Source organism: Cygnus atratus, chromosome 2 (genome assembly GCF_013377495.2).
Source record: "Cygnus atratus isolate AKBS03 ecotype Queensland, Australia chromosome 2, CAtr_DNAZoo_HiC_assembly, whole genome shotgun sequence".
In the NCBI taxonomy this organism is placed as follows: domain Eukaryota; kingdom Metazoa; phylum Chordata; class Aves; order Anseriformes; family Anatidae; genus Cygnus; species Cygnus atratus.
Genome location: NC_066363.1, coordinates 46,609,557 through 46,631,177, shown reverse-complemented (window position 1 = coordinate 46,631,177; position 21,621 = coordinate 46,609,557). Strand labels below are relative to the sequence as shown.

At 35.3% G+C, this 21,621-nt stretch overlaps 1 protein-coding gene across 4 annotated transcripts in view; it reads left to right on the top strand.

The window, feature by feature from the left end:
• LARS2 (leucyl-tRNA synthetase 2, mitochondrial) overlaps positions 1-21,621 on the top strand; it is a 93,946-nt gene that overhangs the window by 29,023 nt on the left and 43,302 nt on the right. For all 4 annotated transcript variants that reach the window (XR_007707876.1, XM_035549952.2, XM_050709004.1 and 1 more), the window contains 4 exons: positions 190-279; positions 4,435-4,578; positions 16,474-16,581; positions 18,025-18,184. Coding sequence is in view for 3 of the 4 variants with exons in the window: in XM_035549952.2 (XP_035405845.1) it covers positions 190-279; positions 4,435-4,578; positions 16,474-16,581; positions 18,025-18,184 (502 nt within the window). In the remaining variant the exon portion in view is untranslated. The remainder of the gene's footprint in view (positions 1-189; positions 280-4,434; positions 4,579-16,473; positions 16,582-18,024; positions 18,185-21,621) is intronic.

Here is a 21,621-nt window from a genome sequence, read left to right as displayed (position 1 = left end):
AACCTGCACAAAGCCCATGGTCTCTGTTTTTGTGTACAGGTGAATATCACTCATTATGAAATTACCCCAAAACACCTGCTTTCTCTGTGGCATATATTACACACTTCTGAGTTAATTGCTTATGTTAAAATGGTGTAAGAAGATACTAAGAATAGCTTCAGGTATTTTTATTTTATTTCATTTCTACAGGAAATAACCACTTGTCTACCGGAGTACTACAAATGGACACAGTATCTCTTTCTTAAGCTTTTTGAAGCTGGGATAGTGTATCAAAAAGAGGTAGGTATAAACTTTAACCTATAATACCTTGCACTGCAATAACTCAAGTCACTTACGGCATAAGTAGCCCATTTCTGGATAATCCATTTACATTCATTAAGTGGCTAGATATTTATGATGCTCTGCTTGGTTTTAAATTACTGCAAGATATAATTAATTCTATATATAACTGAATTTTATATATAACTGATATGAATGGGTATTACAGCATGGCAAACTGGAAATGTTTGTTGTCGGTGACTTACATTGAAGTGCAGGATCAGAACATAGCTACTATTAGTTTATTTCATGGCTTTAGCGTAGAATTTTCTAGGACTTAACTTCCCTCTTGTGAAGATGTAAAAGGTAATGTGATCACGAAGAGTCTCTTCAGCAGCGAGATTATTTGACTGTATTATATTACTGTGATGCTGTCTCAGAACTTATAGAATTGGATTGGATAATTGGAGATTATGTGCCTAACTATCCAGTTCCTGGACCCTGTTTGTGATCTGTAAAATATTACAGAAATATTAGATGCTGTAAGACTGTCACAGCTCTTTTTCAGTTAGCAGTATATTAAGAAACTCTTGACTTTATAATATTTTGTAAAAAACTTATGAAGCAATATGAAAAGGTAAGGGTTTGGTTAACTTCTTAAGCAGGAGGTGAAGCAAAGGTGTTAAATTAGCATTCCAAAAAAACTCTCTACATACCCATGGCAACTCAGTTTCTAAGTACCTGAACAGCTGCACCTAAACAAAGCTGCAATTCAGTAAATGTTCCTAACTGAAAAGGGAAACAAAGATTTCCTAAATGTGCTTTGAAGTTTCAATTGTACTCTGTAGAAAACCAGAAAACCCCATAGGATGTAATTATGGATGTAACCTAATTATTCTCTGAACCCAGAGAAAAGAGGTTGATGGTGAAAGGTAGCATTTGGAAAGGCAGGGTGCTATTGAACTACTTTTCCTGTTTCCATAGGCAAGGTATATTCAGAGATCCTAAGTGACAGCCAGCAAAAAGATTGAATATTTCCTAACATGATCTTTTTGGTTCTGTGGTGTTGTTTGTTTGTTTGTTTTGTTTTGTTGTTGTTGTTGTTGTTCTGTAATTATTTTCCTTTTTTGTGATCAAAAATTTAACCCCTAACTTTTCCATAACAAACTTATTTTTATCTGTAACTTTTTTTCTTTGAATAATTTGAGGTGAGTCTGAAAAGCACAAGGCTTGCAGCTTCTTTAGTAGGTATAGAAAACAAATTCTGCATGCAGACTCCCATTTTTGTGGGATCTTAGAGATGTTTGGGTACCAGTGATTGGATGTGGTATCTCTTAAAAGTCAGCAATCAGTTTAAGAACTTAAATCAGCATCTGTAAACCTGTAGGGAATGTAATCTCTAGTGAATATAAACCAGTTGGTTTTTGACAGGAAACAGATGGCAGTGATATACCCCAAAACCCTGGGTCTCTTCAAGCTGTCACATATACTTAAAGCATACGTTTATCCTGTGTCTTCCGCATGCCTGCAACGTACATTAAGCGGTACTTTTACACTGCTTGAAGTCTCCTGTATTACAATTTCATTTTGGGTACAAGGAGATAATGCATAGCCTTACTGTGGAGATAAAAATGATTCATATAGACCATTAGTGTAGTTAACGCTGTTCCGGGAGTATGTGTTTCTGATGAGAAATTACCCCAGTAGGGAGACACGGGTTCAGTATGTCTGGGAGTGGGACTTGGTGGGAGTTAACCATGTCTGTCTGGATGCTGCAGCTTTGGCAGACAGCATGTCTTTATTCACCGTTGCAAAATTATCTCTGTTCTTCCTGCAATAAAGATCTGTCAATAGACTCTAGAGATTATTGATCTGGCCAGATGTGGGTGTCTCATTTCATTTGAGATGAATTGCTGTCTAGACTCTAATGATTATTTTGATTAGATATCTGCAGACTGTAGAAACGAAACCTGGAGATAGATATTTACACTACAGACGTCTGAGGTTAGATGAGATTCATCCTCCCTTAAAAGCATGTGGCCATCGTTGGTGTAGGGAGCAGGTCTAAATAACTGGTGTGGGATATACACTTTTACACTGTGCTGTCTGTATAGGTGAAATTTAGTTGCTTTCTGAGGCTATAGTTTCAGAGGCTGTCATTTTCAAGAAGTTGCCTCTGTAAAGTACAAGTAGGATCTAAGGATTTAGTTTAATATCCGGGTTCTGGATATTAGTTAGAAGGCTGCAAGAGACTGAAGGAACAAAATGCAATTCTAAAAATTCACAGACAAGACTTTTCATCTATGGATTCCTTACATGTGTATTTGTTTTATGCTTTGCATTATCTATCTAGATAAATTTTCCTGCTATGAATCATGAGGATATGTTATGCTAAATAATTATACTTGTATAAATCAGTTCAATTACTTTCCAAAATTTTCATCATAAATTTGTCCCAGTATCATCAAAACAGAAACAGTATTTTTTCTCAAATTTGATTCGTAGCCAATTTAATACAAGCATATGTTAATACTGCCTCATGAAACTGACATTTTATTACTTCTTAATATTACATGATTTATAGTTCTTTAGATGTTATTTTAACTTTGTCATAGTGTGATTATGTTTTTCAGAACTTTATAAATGAAAAGATCATTACTTTAAAGCCAACTTCATAATGTCTTGCATCATTACTGAAAAAGGTGTGTGTTCTGAAAGTGTAGAAATCAGGTCTGTAATAGTGGAATATACTGATCACTTTTAATTTTCCGGTGAGTGTTCGGAAGGCTGTTACAGAAACCAGTGTGGTATTATTGGTAGGAAACAGATGGTAGGTAGCCAAACTGTATAAAATTCAAATGCCAATGACATACTGAATTCACAAAAGCTTCATTTGAAAATAATTTTGTTTTTAATCAGGAAATGACTTCAATCCATTTCATCATAATAAATTTTGTGTTAATCGATGTAGGTAATCAGATTGTGCATGCACACACAAAAATAACGTACACTGATAACAAAAACAACAACAGTATTTCAAAGGAAGGGGATCCATGCATCTGTCTTTTTTTCTGTCCTCACCATAAGGTTTGTAAAATGACTGTGATATTTACTGTTTCCAAGAATTCATAGCATACTTAAAATTAAGCAATATCAGTTGTTTGGAAACTGGGACATTTCAGAAGGTTATCAATGATAGATGAAATGTAAAGTGAGTAATATGAGGACAGTGATTATTCTTAAAATGAGATAGTAAGTTCTCCCAATACCCAAAGAATGTATTTAAAATTTTCCAATAACATTTAATGTATTTCAGTGCTGTGGAGCTGGAGCTGATGTTTGTTGTTCAAGCTGATTTGACTTTGATTCAGCTCAAATACTAAATAACACTCAATAAATATGATGCATTGTTCTTCTTCATTGCTTGTTTCTGTTCATTTTTTCAAGTTAGTGTCTATCATGGATGCCACTTCTGGAATGACTGTTGCACTGCTTTTAGGATTCTTTTGTGGTCTTACATCCTTTCTGATAAATGGTCAACTAAATTTTTCAATACTGCGTGGGGGTAGGTTGTGCTTTTTCTCCCTCCCCACCATGTTGTGTCTGGTATTTCAGTTAGCCCTCAAAAATACAGTGTTTGTAGAGTTAAACACCAACATTTATTTCACTTTTAATTTTCTTTTATGTATTTGTGTTGATAACTGGTAGGAAAGATGATTCCAACAGTAATTCGCGCAGTTGACAAGATATATGCAGAAAATGACAAGTCTTTCACTTTAATATAACGCTTTTATGTGACCCTGTCTTCTCAAGTTGTATATCCTCAATCATCCATCCCCTTCAGTCTTACTCTCAACACTTTTGGATTATTGCTGGACAACTTTTAAGCATCAGACTATGTAGTTTGCAGTATTGTAAATTGGAACACTTACCCATCAATCATGACAAATGCTGCCAACAGCTTTTTTGTGTGTGGGGGGGTTTTTTTGCGTTCTGAGAAGAACATTCAAAGCATCTTCAGTTGAGTCCATATTGTTGATTCAAGTGGATGTTATCCAAATGTAGAAGATGGGCCCAAGAAATGTTTCTGGATAATCCTTCTGGTATCTAAAATGTAAGATCCTGGTTTTGAAATAGCTGCTTAAAATACTTTTTTTTCCCTGCATTTTTTTTTAGGCCTTGGTCAATTGGGATCCAGTGGATCAAACTGTTCTAGCTAATGAGCAGGTGGATGACAATGGTTGTTCGTGGCGTTCAGGAGCAAAAGTGGAACAGAAGTACCTCAAACAGTGGTTTATCAAAACTACTGCTTATGCAAAGGTATGAGGATACCTTTCAGAAATTGTGGTATCATATAAAGGAGGTGACTCTTCTAGAAATATTCATCAAGCTGAATGTGGTCTTCTATATACACATGTTTATGTAATATATAACTATATAATGATCTACGTGATCTATCCCTGTTCTGTGTATGTATGTAAAAATGATTATCCTTGAAGTCTTTCTGTTCATTTCTTTAAAAAATTCTAAGTAATTGATGTGGGATTGAGTTATGAAGAAAGTGAAAGCATAAATTAGAGGTAAATTAATGTATCTCGCATTCACACATTGTTATCCTATATTTAACATGAAGTGTTTATCTGCATCATATTTAGAGTGTACAGCTGTGCAGTGTTTTGAACTAGAAACTAGCTAGTGTAGTTATTAACCCATTGGACCTATGCTCATGGTATGAGCAGTGGAGTGCAGCCTGTCACTTAGAGTTTATTTCAACATGTGTTGAAATAAACAGGTCTGAACCAGTTGTTAATTATAATTAACAGCTCTTTGTTGAAGATTCATCAGGACCTTCTGTTTTACTTTCCTTCCTATTCCACTTTATTTGATTATCTGTAATTTAAAAAATATTTTCAAGTTCTTTAAGCATCTTTTTTTGTTGTTGTTGCTGTGAACTCAAATTTTGTTTGTGATGGGACAATATAGCTTCCACACCTAGGAATTCTGCTACAAAATTTTACTGGCTTTATGTTCTCTGAAATAAAAATTGCTTCCTGTTTGGGGTGGATGAATTCCTTATTCCATCCAAATGCTCTATGTATCGGGCCTTCAAGTACAGATTGAGAAAGTTATTCCCAAGAAAATGTTAAAAAATCATCCTTGACCCTTATTCTGAGCCTCAGATTCAAGAGGCCAAATTTCCACCATCATGCAGGTAGAAGGCATCTAGATCTCACTTTGGGTCCCTTCATAATGAAGAGAGAAAACTTTGATTTTCTGCCCGATCCTTGGCTTCTGTATGTGTAGAAGACAGTCAAGATGCACATTTTCTGATTGTACTGCCTGTTCTGGCAGTAAGGAGGAAACATTTGCTATAGCTGAAGGAAAAATTGAGCATGTCTGCACAATCACATAATGATCCCAAGGTCCTGAGCTCTTTATTAGTGCTCTTGTCATCAGATTTCATGATCACTTTATCATGTTTCAGGGTCTGCCCCCAGCTCACCATTTTGAGGCTGGGGGGGAACTCTAGAGTTTCTCTGCTTACTGCTACATCTTTTGTCTACTGTCTTTATAGAGATTGTAGAAAATAATGGCTAGCATTTCTGGGTTGTATCCATTGCTTGCACCAAATTACTGTTTGCTTATTTCCCAGTGAGAGGGGTGAAGTGGATCAGCTTTAAAATAGCTACTCACAAAAAAAAAAAAGGTAGAGGAGCTTTTCATTAACCTTGAATCTGAAACCTTTCAGTAACCTTGGAACACCCTTGGCTTACAGGATTATTACCTCTTGCTCAATATCCACCCTCCTCTAGAGAGAAGGATTTATCTTTTGTCTTTAGTCTCTGACCCAAGAAATGACATTACAGGAAAGCATAAGCTCTGGGGATGATCGGGTCTCCCAGATCTCATTCTCCAGTAAGCAGGCTTAAATGAAGCCAGGAAGGACCTTGTACATCCACAACAACCCCTTATCTCCACCCGAAAAGATGTCACCTCAGGTGACTTCTATATGCCCTACCTAGAAAAAGGTAGGGGGATATGCTGTAAAAGCGTAGACATTGCTGCTTAACATCTCAGTGGCATCATGAGTGAGAGCTTCTTCTACTTTCTATTTGGGGACAGGTGTTTATATCAATCTCTGCCAAACCTTTAAGTGTTACTACAGGGGACAGTGGGTACTCTACAGATTTCTATAAAGCTTTCCCAAAAGTTTGTTCTGTGCTTGATTGATATTCTGTAGGTCTATGTTAGCTCATACAACCAAGTTGATGAATGATGCCATATTGCTCCCAGCTCAAGTGCTTTGGCAAGCATTGCCTTCATGTGCTCCCACTTCTTGGTACAATGACAGATGCTACCAGTTATCAGCAGGTGGTTTGGATTTTCCTTTTCAGTCACCCTCCACTGACTCCCGTTTTTTGATGTGGTTCTGGCACATTTTAAGCAGTCTCACTCTGCTTCTTTTGGCAAGAGCTTTAAACATTTGGTTGTAGAAGGGGAAAAAAGACTTTTTTTTTTGCAAACCTTCAAATAAGAATAGGAGACTATCAGGCTCTGCTATTATATGCTATTGTATATCCAATATCTGATATTAGACGGATTTATCAGTTTGGAAGATTAAGATAAATTCCCTTTTTTTTTTTTTTTCCTTTCAAATCACAAATGACTAGGTAATATGGTCTGTTGTGTCTTACCTTCTGAAAAAGACTGTTTTGGCCATACAGCTCCAAATGGCCCATGAACTGCAAGCTGCAACTGAAGATTGCCGATCTGAGGGAGACTGTCTCTGAGCTAACATGAGCAAAATATTTCAGTCTCTTAGAGGCTGTGTGTGCCCACACTGACATAATCAGCAAGCTTCACAATAGCATCTTGAGAGAAGCCACATTACTGATGTTAAGTGCTATAGCTTTGGCTCCTCTGTCTGAATATCTTGACTAACTATCTCCAAAATTCAACTTTTCACATATTTCTGTATCCCTTACAGTAGTCATTCCAAGTGCTTTTCAAGGGGTGGTAAGAGATATAAGTCCTTTCTTCTAAACCTGTTTCTTCTTGTTTGGATTCAGGCTGTTGACAGTTGATTTGAATCTGTATCATCCTAAATAGCATAGTGTTGAACAGCATGGTTACAGCAATCATCCTTTCCTATTCCTCAACCCTTCTTCCCCAGCTCTTTCAAAAGCCCTTTCCAGGAGACTTGGCATTATCAAGAGCAAGAAGTTCATTCAGCTTTCGCATTCACAGCGCCTTTCATCTTGGAGTGGAGGGCCTGGATTTTATAGGGCTCGTCCTAATAGGTGTGTCATATAAAGATACCTCTTTGACTTCTGAGCTGAACATCTTTAACCACCAATATGATTTTAGGATGATAACATTAGTAGTAATAATACCTTCACTTAGCAGGGGGCATTATTTCATGTCGCTTGGTCTTGAACACACTTATTTCCATAAAGAGACTTGCTTGCCTTATGTCATGGACCATAAGCACTACCATACAGCCTTCATTTCTTGAGAGTCTTTGCTGCTCAGAGACTTTGGGTATTTGTGCTCCTAATGATAAATAAGTACGACAAATAATTTTTTATCCTTACCTGGCAGTTAATCAATGAATATACCAGAATAATACCAGCTTCTTTATAGGTAGTATAGAATCATATAATCATTAAGGTTGGAAAAGACCTCCAAGATCGTATCACTTCCCTTTTTTCTTCAGTTGTTTGGGGCTCGCAATTAATATGTATGTAGTATCTTCTCTTCAGTTATTTTCAGGCACCTAAAGTGAGCCTTCATACTCCAGCATACTAGAGTAGCAGAAAGCGTTTTTACTTATGGTACTTCATATGTCAGGCCCCTGTAAATGGGAAGTCTGAGAGGACATTACAAAGATTATCTTTGATGGGACTGGGCATTTCCGATGATCAACTTTTTTGACTTAAGGATGAAGAAGGGGGTTCAGCCTTCTAAGACTTGTCTGGACCTGAGATTTTCATTCCTCATTCCTGTTCCAGTTGATGTACATCTGTCCAGTTCTGCTTCTTTTGAGGGTGTCCAGAGAGCTAAAGCCAGATGGTGCCAGATTTGTGAGGTCGAAATCATTCCAAAGACCAACAATGATCCAAAGACCTACATTTTCTACCAGTAGAGTAGCCCTTAGGTCTTTAAGCCACACTGCCAAAATTTGTATCAGAACCCACCTGCCCTCTCTTTCCTGTATCTCACAGCTTGGACAAGTTTATTAGCACCGAGCAGATTTATTTATTCCTTATGTAAGATGTTCTTAACAAGCTTTGGGAAAAGCTAGTGGTGAAGTGCAAGTGCATCAGACTTTGCTGAGTTGTATGGCTAGATTTCTGTTATTCACTGAAGTTTCACTACATTTTATTCTGAAATTTTAAAAATGGGAGGCACGAAGAGATTATCTGGTAGTAATTTAATCCTTGCACTTTTGCTGGAAGATTTGTACTTTTTCCCTCTTCAGTTACTTTTAAAGGATTAGTAATTTTTAAATATGCTCTGCCTCTCCCCTTCCTCTTTCCCCAGTGAGACCTGAATCTGTTTTTTGGTATCTCATGGGAAAGCCATTTGACTCTGGTCACCTTTTGCTTGTACATTCAATGGTGACTGTTATTTCTTCTGAAAAGTGTACAGAAATACAAGATCAAAAGCCAGAAAGCTTCACCCTCCCTGATCTTTTTCTGCAGCAAGTCTCTCTACAAATCCTATATTCCTTCCTGAGTTTTCTCTAAGTTAACACAGTGGGGACAGTATATTGAAAAACGCTTTATTTCTAGTAAGTAACACCTTACCTGTGTGGCTTAGAGGAAAATGCAAGTCCCTTTTTTATAACTATTTTTATAGATCGGGATCCATTTAAAATATATTTAATGAATCTGTTATCCCTTAATTCTTCATACAAAATACCAGTTAGCAATAATAGCTGAATAATATGTATGCGTACTTTTTTTTTCTACTTGGAGCATCCACATATTATCTTGTTGTAACTATACAACCTCTTTATACTGCATATTGATGATCTTTCTAGTCATCTGTGTTTCTCTTTCACTCTTTTATCTGTTTCTGTTATCTTCTGTATCTCATAACCTTAATAAAAAATAAATACTAGCAAGCATAATCTTCATCTGCTTGCTTAATGTGCTAGTCAGATAGCAACAAGGAGCTACATGATCTGTAATGGGCTATGAAGTCATGTTGCGTGCTTACAGGAGTCTGTGTTTAATTCATATGCACACTTTATTCTTTAGGGTTCTGCTGTTTCCAGAAGAATAATCTTCTGTGGATTTACTCTGAATCCTTTATTGTTACAACACCTGCTCATAGTTCTTTTTTAAATAAAAAATGCAAACAAAGCTGTGTTTGCTCATATGACAATTTACCATTGGCAATGTATTTTTTTCAAGGGGTAGAAATACTGACCATGTGTTAAACAGTTAACGGGAAGTATTTTGGTTATCTAAATAATCATGACCCATTTTTTAAACTGTCAAGTAAATATAAAAATATAAAAGTATATGTGAAATATATATAGCACATTTTATGGATATTCTAGCAACATTTTAACTGTCATTTAGATAGATTTCTTTGATAAAAGTATAGTGCATGGCATTATTAAAAACTGATGGCGTTATTATTATTCAAATTGTTGTCTGTGCATTTAAGATGTTTTAAGCTAAAACATTTAGTTTCTATGGTTACCCAGCTGAATCTGTAGGCAGATTCATTGGAAAAATCTATCTGTAAATGTTAGTATGTTCTGCGTGTACCTGGAAATTGCTATTAGTGTGTTCTTTTTTAAGGCACAGTCAACTGAGTCCTCAAATCCAAATCTGTAAGGTTAGTCTTTGCACAGCACTTGTTCTTCCTAAATTGATTCAATACAGTATATATTTTCAGGTTTTATTGATTTTTTTTGATTTTTAAAAACCCCAAATATTTTTTTTGAATTATTCAAAAGTCATCCAAGTTAGCAGATTTTTTTCAACAAAACAAAATAGAGGCAACTATGAAACTTCAAGTTTTATCTTAAATCATCTCCCTTTTTTTGCACAGCATTGAGATAGTACATGTACATTTAATTTAAATACAGGGAAAATGGACAAGGTCCACAAAGTTCTGCCAAAACTCTAAGTTAAGGTTTCATTTAGATAAATAGTAGTAGTCTTTGTTAATTATTTATTTTGTAAAGGCATTTGGAAACAAATCCTCACATTCTGTGAGTGTGGGAACTTTGACGTTTAGCATCATACTGACTCTGTAAAGGCAAAACAACAAACAATTCCACCAGTTCTTCTCCAGCTGTTTTCTGGGTTTGTGCTGCTTCTGACAGGTCCTTTGGTCTGAACATAATAGAGATTTTTACATAATCATTTTTTTCTTGATTTTTGTTTTCTATTTTATTTGTGAGCTATTAAGGAGAAAGGTTACTTTTTTACCCTGTAATGAAACTGAAGTACTGCATTTTAGTATGTTAAGAATCTTGACAGTGCTTTGGATTTCATAGTGTGAGGTAATGCCTCATCATTATGAGGAGAATAGAAATGCTAGCTCCTTGGGTCTTCATGCTTTATGTGTGATTTTTCACTTCCCACATTTGGGGTCTAGCTCATAGTTGTCTTCTTCCAACAAAATGGGCCAGATAAAACTCTGAAACTCTTCCTCCTGAATCATATTGAAAGCTCTTTTCTGGATGGCAACCAAGAGCTTTGTCCCCACCGCTTTCTTAGCACTTCATTATAATAAAGAAATCATACCTGTTTTGTCAGCTTGACAAGACAGGAAAATGTTTGTGGATTTCTAGACCAGGGTGATTTTTTCATCGTGGTATAAATGCAGCATATCATTTGGTGCTACAGTAATATAAATTTAATTTCTTTTTGGTATAATATTTATCAAAACAGTGAAAGCTGAGCGCTACTAAAAGTGATAACAAATATTTTTGAGAGCTTTTATATTTACAGAATCAATTAATATTTTTTTCCCAAAGGTATGCTTTGCTATACTGGAAAGGGAATATTTTGTCTTGGGTAATTGCTACTATGAGAACAACTGTGGAGAACTCCAGAAAAGAACACCGTGTTTACTTTTTGCTTTTGAGATGTCATTTATTTGCCTCAGTTACACGTAGTCAAACCAGAGCCATTTGTTGACCATAAATTATAGAGAAAGGGAAAGACCGCTGACAGTTCAGACAGTTACAGGGAAGAATTTGAAGCACAGGCAATATCTGTGTTATTGCTCCTTCTTTATATATGTTTTCAGTATACTTCACACATGGGAAATAAGAGTCAAGAGTGACCTATGACAGTACAGACAGCAACTACTGAAGGTAAAAAACAAAACCAAAAAAACAACACCAGAACAAGAAGAGATTAAAAACTCCTAGCAGAAGCTGTACCACGTAATCACAGTTGGAACTATGCAATATAATGCAAAATAAAATAGTGGGCAGCCTAACTTTGATTTCCTGTACTTCAGTTAGTATATTAAATTTTATTAAATGATTTTGTGTAATCTTTAGTTTATATTTGGTTGCTCTTTTGGAAGCTTGATCAAATAAACTGAAGAATTTAATTTTAATCCAAACAGATCTTGAATATTTCTTTGACTCTTCCTTAAAAGCAATGCTTATGCTTTTAATTTTTTGTTCTTTAATTGAATGCTTTTGAAATAAAACCTTTTGCTGACCTTTTTATTTTATTCTTGTTACACTGCAAATTTGTCCAACTTCATTCAAGTGAATTCATTGGTAGTAGAATAAATGTTTGTCTCTATAGCTTTAGATGTTTCATTGTATTGCATTTACTACCATAGAGAAGTTGAAATACTCTTATTCAGTAAGAAATCAGTGGCAGGCATTACCCATTAAAAATTGTATTTCCCAAAGTTGGAGACTGAATTTTGTAGATGTTCCTGTTTGAACTACAAGCAGGGGAACTTTTGGTGTGAGATACTGTTGGGAAATTATAAAACACCACTGTTCTTTGGTTTTATGTACTTTCTTTTGTCTGAAGATTGCTAAGCAAAAGTTGTTTCTCTGTAAATCTTCAACAGACTAAACAGTTGGATATGTGAAATTAGTCATCCACTTTCGGGGTACATTATTTCTAGTTTCAGACCTGGTCATCATTATCTGTGATGAATTTACAGCAAATTCATCTTGATTTTGTGCGTCTCTGATCATCTTCACTGGCTGACTTTCATCTTCTAGCTATGCAAGAATTTTCTAGCTGTTTTGAAAGAGTAAAACAGTCCTGTGGAACATCAGTTTATCCTGAATCTTCAGCTTCTCCAGCACTTAAGTCAAACTTCCATAAAGGTGTAGGAGCCTTGAAGACATTTTCAGCCCTGAATGTAGCTTTGATTTCTCTAGCTTTTTTTCCTGTGTCTGTCGATCTTCAGATCTGGAAGACTGTCAAAATGTATTTATGCTTGCGCTGGTTTCGCACAGACGGCCAACTAAACCATCACACCGCTCTCACTCCCTCTCCTCTAAGGAAGACAGGGGCGAGAAAATATGACAGGAAAAAAAAGGCTCACTGGTTGAGATGAGGCTAATATAATTAAAGGAAAAACAAAGTGGGGAAAAAACATCAAAAAAAGTAAAGGCCTCACAGAAGCAAAGAGAGAGAAAGCAATTATTCTCTACTTTCCATCACTGAGCGATGTTTGGCCACATCCCAGGAAGCAGGGCCTCAACATGCGTAGTGGTTGTTTGAGAGGACGGATGTCTTTATAACGAGAGCCCCAACCCTCCTTCCCCTTCCACAGCTTTTATTGCCGAGTGTGATGCCATTTGGTGCAGAATATCACCGTGGTAGGGGGAAAGTTAACTCCATCCCAGCCAGATCCAGTACAATGCTTTACCTTGACTATTTCTGCCTTGTGCTTAATTAAGACAGGAGTAATTTCTCTTGTGATTAGATGCATGCATTTGAAGTTCTTTTGTGTCTTCCCAAGCCATAAAAAATGAAAGTATTCCATGTAGAAACAGGCTCTGCTACCTAATATTTCCAAGTTTCTCACCACTGAGTCATTAACAGAAATTCAAAAATGGAGTTCATTTGATAGGTTTATCACTCTCTACTTTCTGGATTGTAACGCTGTCTTTGTTCTTCATATATGGCAGAATCCAACGTGTTTTTATTTTTGTTTATTTCCCTGTGCGCTGGGAATTCTCTTGTGTCTCCTGTTGATTGTTTTTTCTGTGCTACCTAGTTAACAAACCTGGTGGCACAGGTGACTAGGACTTATGTGCATGCCTTTGGGAGTCAGAATTTTTGTTTAAGGAATCATGTCAGTGATTGCAAAAGGATAATTGGCAGAAAATTCATCAGACTAACTTAACAATTCAGAAGATGTTTTACCAAACATGTCAGTGATTTTACAAAAAGAACATGGAAGCAAAATTCATGGAGTTAATATTTAACTTTTCAAAATGTAGTCTATACTATTCAGGAACTTTTTTGCTGGCTTAGGTCAGCTTCAATTCAAAAAGTTTCACATACCCAGACAGGCTACATATGCCTTTTTAAAATTACTGATAGTTTTAATGTAAATTTGTAGAGTTACGGTTTTGCAGAGTGTAATGCTGTTGGATTTAAAGATGAAAAGTGTTCACTTTCCCTCAAGCAGTTTTTAAAAAACTCCTCATTTGCACAGAATGTAAATTTTTACATTTGAATATAGAAGTACATTACTGTGTGTAAGAATTAATTCTCCTTTCTACTTCTGCATTAGTGAGTATCCTAGGTTAGTTTACAGCAACCATTACAATGACATATGTATACATCCTATATACGTTTTTTCTTATATTGCACTACAGACAGTGTTCATGTTTTGCAGGTTGCTGGTTTTCTGCTTTATTTGTCATTTGTAGCCTGGACAAGAAACCAAAGCAGTGTGCTGTGTACAAAGAGCAGGGAATTATACTTCCATGTTGAATTTATTTTAAAAAAATTAATCACATTGTACTACTGTTCGTGTACACATTAAGATGTGAAGGGCTTGTGTTTCTATACTCTGCTAGGCTGTGTCATCATATGGAATAAGTTCCGTTATTTTCATTCAGGTGAAGCAAATTTGGCTCTTACATACCGTATTTAGCTGTGTGAAGCAATTGCATTGTTAAGAGAAGAATTGGACTCAGACAAACTATAGCCTGTAACTCCTAATCAGGCCAGCTAACTAGAGTTAAAATCATTATCACACTGGTATTAAGGGTCTTGATGTATTAATCCTGCAGTGAAAAAAACATCTAGGCAGTTTTTCTGGCAAGCAATTATAGCCTGTTTCAGCAGAGCACACGCACACTTAAATGCATCTGCCAGCAAGAATGCAATGTAGATTAGGATGGATATCCAAGCAGAGATTTTATAAAAATCTGCTAATGTGTCCAGCCGGTTCTCTCTGTATTGGCCCAATTTCATACTTTATAAATTGCATAAAATGCTTCCAAAGAATGTATCCAAGTATTGTAGATATATACAGTTATTTCTTATTTTTTGGTAGATATATCTGTATGTGGATTATTCACAGCAGATAAAGCTCAGTATTCTCTGGATCACTTAAATTTATGAGAATAATGAGATTTTGGGATTCTCTGTGATATAGTACACTCACAGTTGTGAACTAAAACTCATTAAAATTACAGTATGATTGAAAACTTCCAAAACCTTACCATTCTTTTATTTATAAATCATCAGAGAAGGAATTTGATTCTTAAAGATGTAGAAAGCAATATTAATCCCAAGTGCTGGTGTAATATTACGATTTATGAAGCATATGTCATTTATTTTACTTTGAGTGATAGATATACAACAGAACAGTAACTAGAAAATAATCCTTTTAATACATTTTACGCAACTCACTTTGAAAATATTTCCAAATGTACTTAAAATATAACAGTTGAAAACAGATGAATTATATATTCGGTAATTATCGAACTTCCAACTATTTAATTTGAGCAGAATGTAATAGGTCCTGTCCATCTTTGCAGGTTGTTAGCAGTTAATGAGATAATAAAGAGCTTGGATGTTTGATGTTGGAGTCACAGCTAATGGAAAAATTATTCAACATGTTGCCTTATTCTTGGATTTTAACTGTAATTGTTCACCATCTGTCCGAGTGACTCATGCCTCTGGCTGTACTTCTGCCAAAGTAAAGATTTTGGACAGTCATGGAGTATTCATAACAGAAATGTGAAATGTTACGAAGTGAAAATTGAGATGAGCTTTGAGCTATCCAGCACGTTGTACCTCTTCTCCTTTAATTTTTTATAGATTTCTTTTACTAAAAGCATATTGGCTTTAGGCAAATGTTAGTTGGAATAGTCAGTCCATCATGCTTCTGTGCCATACATTAGAAAACACATTAATATATGGATATATCTCTTGCTGAGTGTAAATAAACATAGAAAGTTATAGGTATGGCTGTTAGACGTTCTGGCTAATGAAGGAGCAAACACTTAATTTTTTCTGCACTGTGTATTTCAAAGCTGTTGTAATACACTCACGTTTTGAATTTAACGTGAATCCTTATGGTTATGACTTCGTTTCTTTTTTTATACAATTATATCAGCTGAAAATCCCACTTAGTTTTAGAGGCATGGTCGTGCTTGGTAAAATATCAGTAAGAAACACAGAAAGTGGATAGGCAGCTGGAAACTAGCTTGCCATTTTAAGTCAGAGCTGGAAAATTTTAGGATATGTAAATGTCTTTTGTCTGACTGCCATCTCCAGGCTATTGTTTAGAACAACTAATCCAATTGTAGGCTTCATAACTGCAAGCACATCTCTTATTTATCAGTAGTCTTGTTCAGCTCATTAAGTAACTTATACTTCGTACAGTTCATATCCATTAGGAATATTTTTTATGGTTATTTTTATCCAGGGGTTTTGTTCTGTGTTTAAGGTTTAGTCTGTTCAAAAGCACAGCCTCTTTTAATAACACTAGGATATTGGTTGAAGTCATTGTACCTCTCTCTTGTGCCATGTTAATTTTATTCTCAAAGATGATTTTATTTTCAAGGATGAATTTGAAGCAGCAGCAGTATAAAAATACCTCTTCCTATCTTTGACCAACACCTTATTGTTTTGCTGTTAGTTACAACTAAACCCATAGTATTAATTTATGTGCATTGTATAAAAGCATTTGTACAAAAGCCGAACATCCTAACTATTTCTTTTATTGCATCAGGCTATGTTTGATGCTTTGTCTGATCTCCCTGAATGGTACGGTATAAAAGAAATGCAAGCAAATTGGATAGGTGACTGCGTTGGATGTTCCCTTGACTTCTTGCTGAAGGTGAGTCAGAAATTTCAACACTGCTGTCTTGGCTGGGCTAAATGCAATTCTTGAAATGCATAATGTGACAGGTTTTCAGATCTAAAAAGCGTAAAACCTACTAAAAGTTAGAGTTATATGTTCATTCCTGGACCTGCATTGATTTTTGAAGAACATTTGTGTGTTGGGGTGATACTCCCTGCTGTCCTTCTTAGAAAAGCAGTTCTGTGTTCAAGTGCAAAACTGGATGCAAATCGGCTATGTGTATTTGTGCAAAAATACATGCCAGCTAATAAGCATTCCTGGAAGCCAGGATATTTAAGGGAGCAGTACCATGAGCAGTATCAAGTGGTACTGTACAAATCAGCTGGGTTCTGGCTATGCTTTAGCTCCTCTCTGCACAGCACCTTCTCCATCAGACCCAGGCTGACATCAGTCATGCCGCTTTAGTTAGGTCTTGTTTATTAAATACGGTAAAATGATAAAAAACAGAAAATTAGGTGGTAATAGACCTACAGAGAAGTCTGGATAGAAAGAAAGCAGTGGAAGAAAAGAGGAACCTTAAGAAAATTGTAATTATCCAGAGAACAGTGGGAAAATCTGAAGTCCTTCAGATTTTCAGAGGCCCTAATGGAATTTCAGCCCTTTTGCTTGTAAGTTTTATTGTTTTCATTTACTCTGGTCTAACACTTTAAAAATGACTTATTTTAAAATGCTAGATTTCTGGGAACCTCAAATTGAGACAGTTTGAACTTTCTTCGTACCTCTGAATTGCACATTGCTAAAAAGGTATATTTTTGAGGTTAAGTTGTTTTGATCAATTGTTTCTGAAAACATGTATCATTCTTGTTGTAGAAGAATCTTCTTCTAAGAACCTCACACAATCCACAGTTAATTGACATAGAATATGGAGCCTATCGATAGTTTCAGGTAGTAATTTCATAAGCAGCCCCCCGTGTTTATTACTCATGTTTTATGTCCAGTTGTTTTAATCTTGTGACACCTTTTCCAGCTTCTATAAATTTACTCTTGTACATAAATTAAAGCATTTACTTCATGAGAGAAGTGTGATAGAAAGCCCAGTAGCTAAGAAAATCGAAAATTCACTTTAGAGTTTAAAGGTAGCATCTGATTTAGGTGGGCTTGGCTATTGCCATTCCTTGAAATCAGAGCACTGTATATTAGAAGTGAATAGAAGGATTCTGAGTTACTTAACCAGGGACTGAATGTGGCTCAGTAGTACAATGAAATTATATAGAATTATATATGACTATATATATAATAATTATATAATATATAATATAGAATATATTATATATATATATATAATATATAATTAGAATTATATATGTCTATAGGGTGGTGTAGATCTGTTAATTGTGTAAGTAGGAAAATAAATGTAAAACCACTGCACTTCTAATGGAGGAAAAAAATTAATCAGGGATATTTTCTGCTTTTTTTCAGGTTAATGGTGAAGTAACAGAGGAGAAGCTAGCAGCTTACACCTATACGCCTGAAGCCATTTATGGAGCTTCCCATTTATGTATTTTACCGACTCACAGACTGCTGCATGGGAATAGCAGTCTGAAGGAAGTCTTTCAGAGGGAGTTCATCCCAGGGAAAGGTGATATTTTTCTCATTCTGCACTTCGTTGTAAAAGAGTATCAATTTTCAAGAATGATCTTCAGAAAATGTGTGTCCAGCTAGGCATGAACTGTGCCTGTTAAGAAGGAACATTTCCTTTTGATCCTTTGTATATGTCAAAAAGTATCATACCAGCCTGTCCTGACTTCAGATACAGTAACAGTAGTTACGTTAGAATTTTTGCCTTTTATAATGGCTGTTAAACTTCACATATATCAAAGTATTGGAACAGGTTCTTGTTTCCTCATATAATAGAAATGAATACTCGAACTCTGACTTACATGAGCCCATTGGCCACATAGCCATTACCACTATATGGTAATTTGTCATTAGCACAGAGTGTGGAACCAGCTCTTGCACTAACAGTCATTTTCCTCTGGCAGGGAACATAAAGAGGACAACAGATAATTAATACATAGCAAAGTGGATCATCAATATATAGCAAAATAATACTCTGCCATGGAGATCCTCATTTAATACAAGATTCTAATGGAGTAAATTCAGAGTAGCCTTATGGTAGGTCCTGGCCTGTACAGAGAATACAAATAAGTGGTAATTTTTTTCTTTAATTAGTGTTAATTGGTTTCTTAAAGGTGCCTACCATGCACTGTGTCTGTACTCTACATCCTTGGCTTAACATTTTTTGTTGTTTGGAAAATGTAAAAATCACAAGAATAAATACAAAGTATATTGAATATGTTATGTTTCCACCTCAGGCTCGTGTTCAATATTTATTCTTTTCTAAAATGTGGCTAAAAATCTGGTTTCATTGTCTCCATAACATCCAATGTCAACAGCAAATGAAGCAGGAATCTTGTGGGAAATAGTTGTGGTTGCAAAGAACCTGCTTTATTTTGAGGTGTTTCATTTCTATAACCTTAATAACATTTGCTTGGTAGCAGGAAAAATGGAGCTTGAATGTGTGGAGTATGTAGAGTCCTTGTCTCAGAGCTAAGCAAAGCTTGGAGAATTTTTGTTAAGGAATAAAGGAACAAATTTTTAATTCATACAATTCAGAAAAACAAAGCACTAACCACAGAAATGCACTTTTGTGTGCATTCATGTATGTGCCTGAATCTTTGTTGAATCTTTGTGCTTTAAGCCAAACCACACAACTGCAAAACTTGTTTTTAGTGTGGACAGCAGTATATTTTTGATATTAGTTTTACATGGAAATATTTGAAAGGCTTTTTTTTGTTTCTGTTAACAGTAAACTTCACCTTTTGGTTCAGCTACATTAAGAAACTTTCAGATTAATGACAGCAATAAAACATTCAAAAAGAGGCTTTAAAGTGGAAACAGTTCCAGAATCATAACTCTACTATTGCTACTTGTAAATGTACTTACATACATACTTCAGTTGAACTTGGCTGATATTTTGTACTGTTCCCTGAGCACTTCAAAGGCACAGATTGGTATTTTCCAAAGAAGAGAACGTAAAAGAAAAGAATTCTTACATGGACTTTCAGGTTTGCGTTTCAGACGTGTTATTTAATAAGGGTCAACAATGGCATTGAAGTCAAAAGAAACGTAAGATGGCCTTGAATAGACCATATTTCCATCATTAACTAGATCAAAAATAAATAAATAAATCATCAATAACATTATAAAATAATTTCTTTTTATTGTTATTGTTTTCTTTGCAACCAGTGTAGTTTTGTAACTCCCTTTCTTCACCGTGTTCTAATTTAGATAATTAAGATGGTATGTATTTATTCAAGGGAGAAAAAAGGATGCAGTATGGCAAAGTAACTTAAAGTTCTTATAGCTGTACTCTTAGAGTAAAGCTTTGTATTTTATCAGAGCTATATCTCTATATTATATCAGAGCTATTATCATTTAAATAGAAGTGAGCAACCAGTTTTCAGGCATTCTTTTTTTTTTGCCTAGAAAAATTTATGTTAATCTAGAATCTGGTAAGTCTTCTTCTAAGTCACCTTCTAAGTGTGATATGTCTGAGATTTGACCCTTACATTGTTCATTAGCTCATTATAATACCAGACATACATTGTTTTACATTTGTAACTGTAGTATCATTTCTTTACAGCTATTATAATAATGATGTGAGCAAAAGAAAGAGCGTCTTCATAAGCTGGAGAATTACTATTTTGGGTTCCAGCATAAAATCAAAATTATTGCTGGGTGGGAGAGAGGTTATTTTTAAAAACTGTCTGCCCTACCCACTCTGCTTCCTGTTCACAAGGCTTTTTTCTTAGTTGCTTTTAAAAAGTGAGATTATTCATTTTGTACCTTTTTTTAAATAGAGGAAGAAAGCTAAGTGCAATGGTTTGAACAGGAGAAATTTTCTCTAGAATATGTATATCTCAGAGACCTGAAATTTGAAAAAGTAGTAAAGTAAATAAGTATATAGTTTGTTTTTGAAAGGCTGATGAGGTAAAGTAGCCCTGTTCTTTAGAATGCTGTTATTTTATTTAAGGCAGACTTTATGTAAGCCTCAGACTCTCCACAGCTTTCCACAAAGGTGGGCGAAAGGAAACTCTCAGTGGTCTGTATTATAATTATCATATGGAGAGTCATATTCCTGAAACACTGATTTGGTACCTCATCCGTGCAAAATAAGAATAAATTTCATCTACTGTATGTGAGTCTCTAAAAATAGGTCTTAAAAATGGAGGCCTTTTATACTTTCACTGACCACTGAAGGTCCCAAGATCCTATTTATCAAGGGCAGGCACTGTACTGCAGAACGTTTGACTAAATAAGTTTGCTTTCTTTACTGCTGCATCACATGATATGCAGTGTTAATGCACATGACGGAGTTTCAAAAGCATCAGTTCTTTACATAGTAGTTTGGAAGCTGCTTTTAGCTTTAAAAGCACTAAAAAATATCAAGAAACAGGTCCAAATTGAGATCTGGATTTTGAATCTTCAAAACTCGGGATGTACAAGTTAGATTTTCTTCTTACCAGGACACCAAAGTAACACAGTCAATTTCAGTTTATCACAGTCCTCATCCTTGATTTTCTTCCTCTGACTCCCCTTTCCTGTGAACATTTGGTTCCAAGATATTTTCTGTAGGCCAATCTCTAATATCAACATGAATATTCTGTTTGGAAATCAATTGGTTATTTAGATTTTCTTTTTACATTGGTCAGTGATGCATAGTCCTTCTATAAGAAAGCAAGTCATAAGCGTAGTATATAAGCTTCCCTTCAGATTCATCTAAATAACTGAATGTTCTGCTTAATTTTGGAATAATGTCTGTGTGTATGTAATGTCTGTGAGTATGTATTAGAGTCAATTCATACAACTTTGCAGCAAGCCTGCATTTTGATCAAGGATTTTTTTTTATTGTAGTCCACATCTTACTCAGGTTTTATTCAAGTGTTTGTTATAAAAATGTTTTCTAATCATGAAAATTTATCAGTCATGTCAGACTTACTGAGGATTTTAATA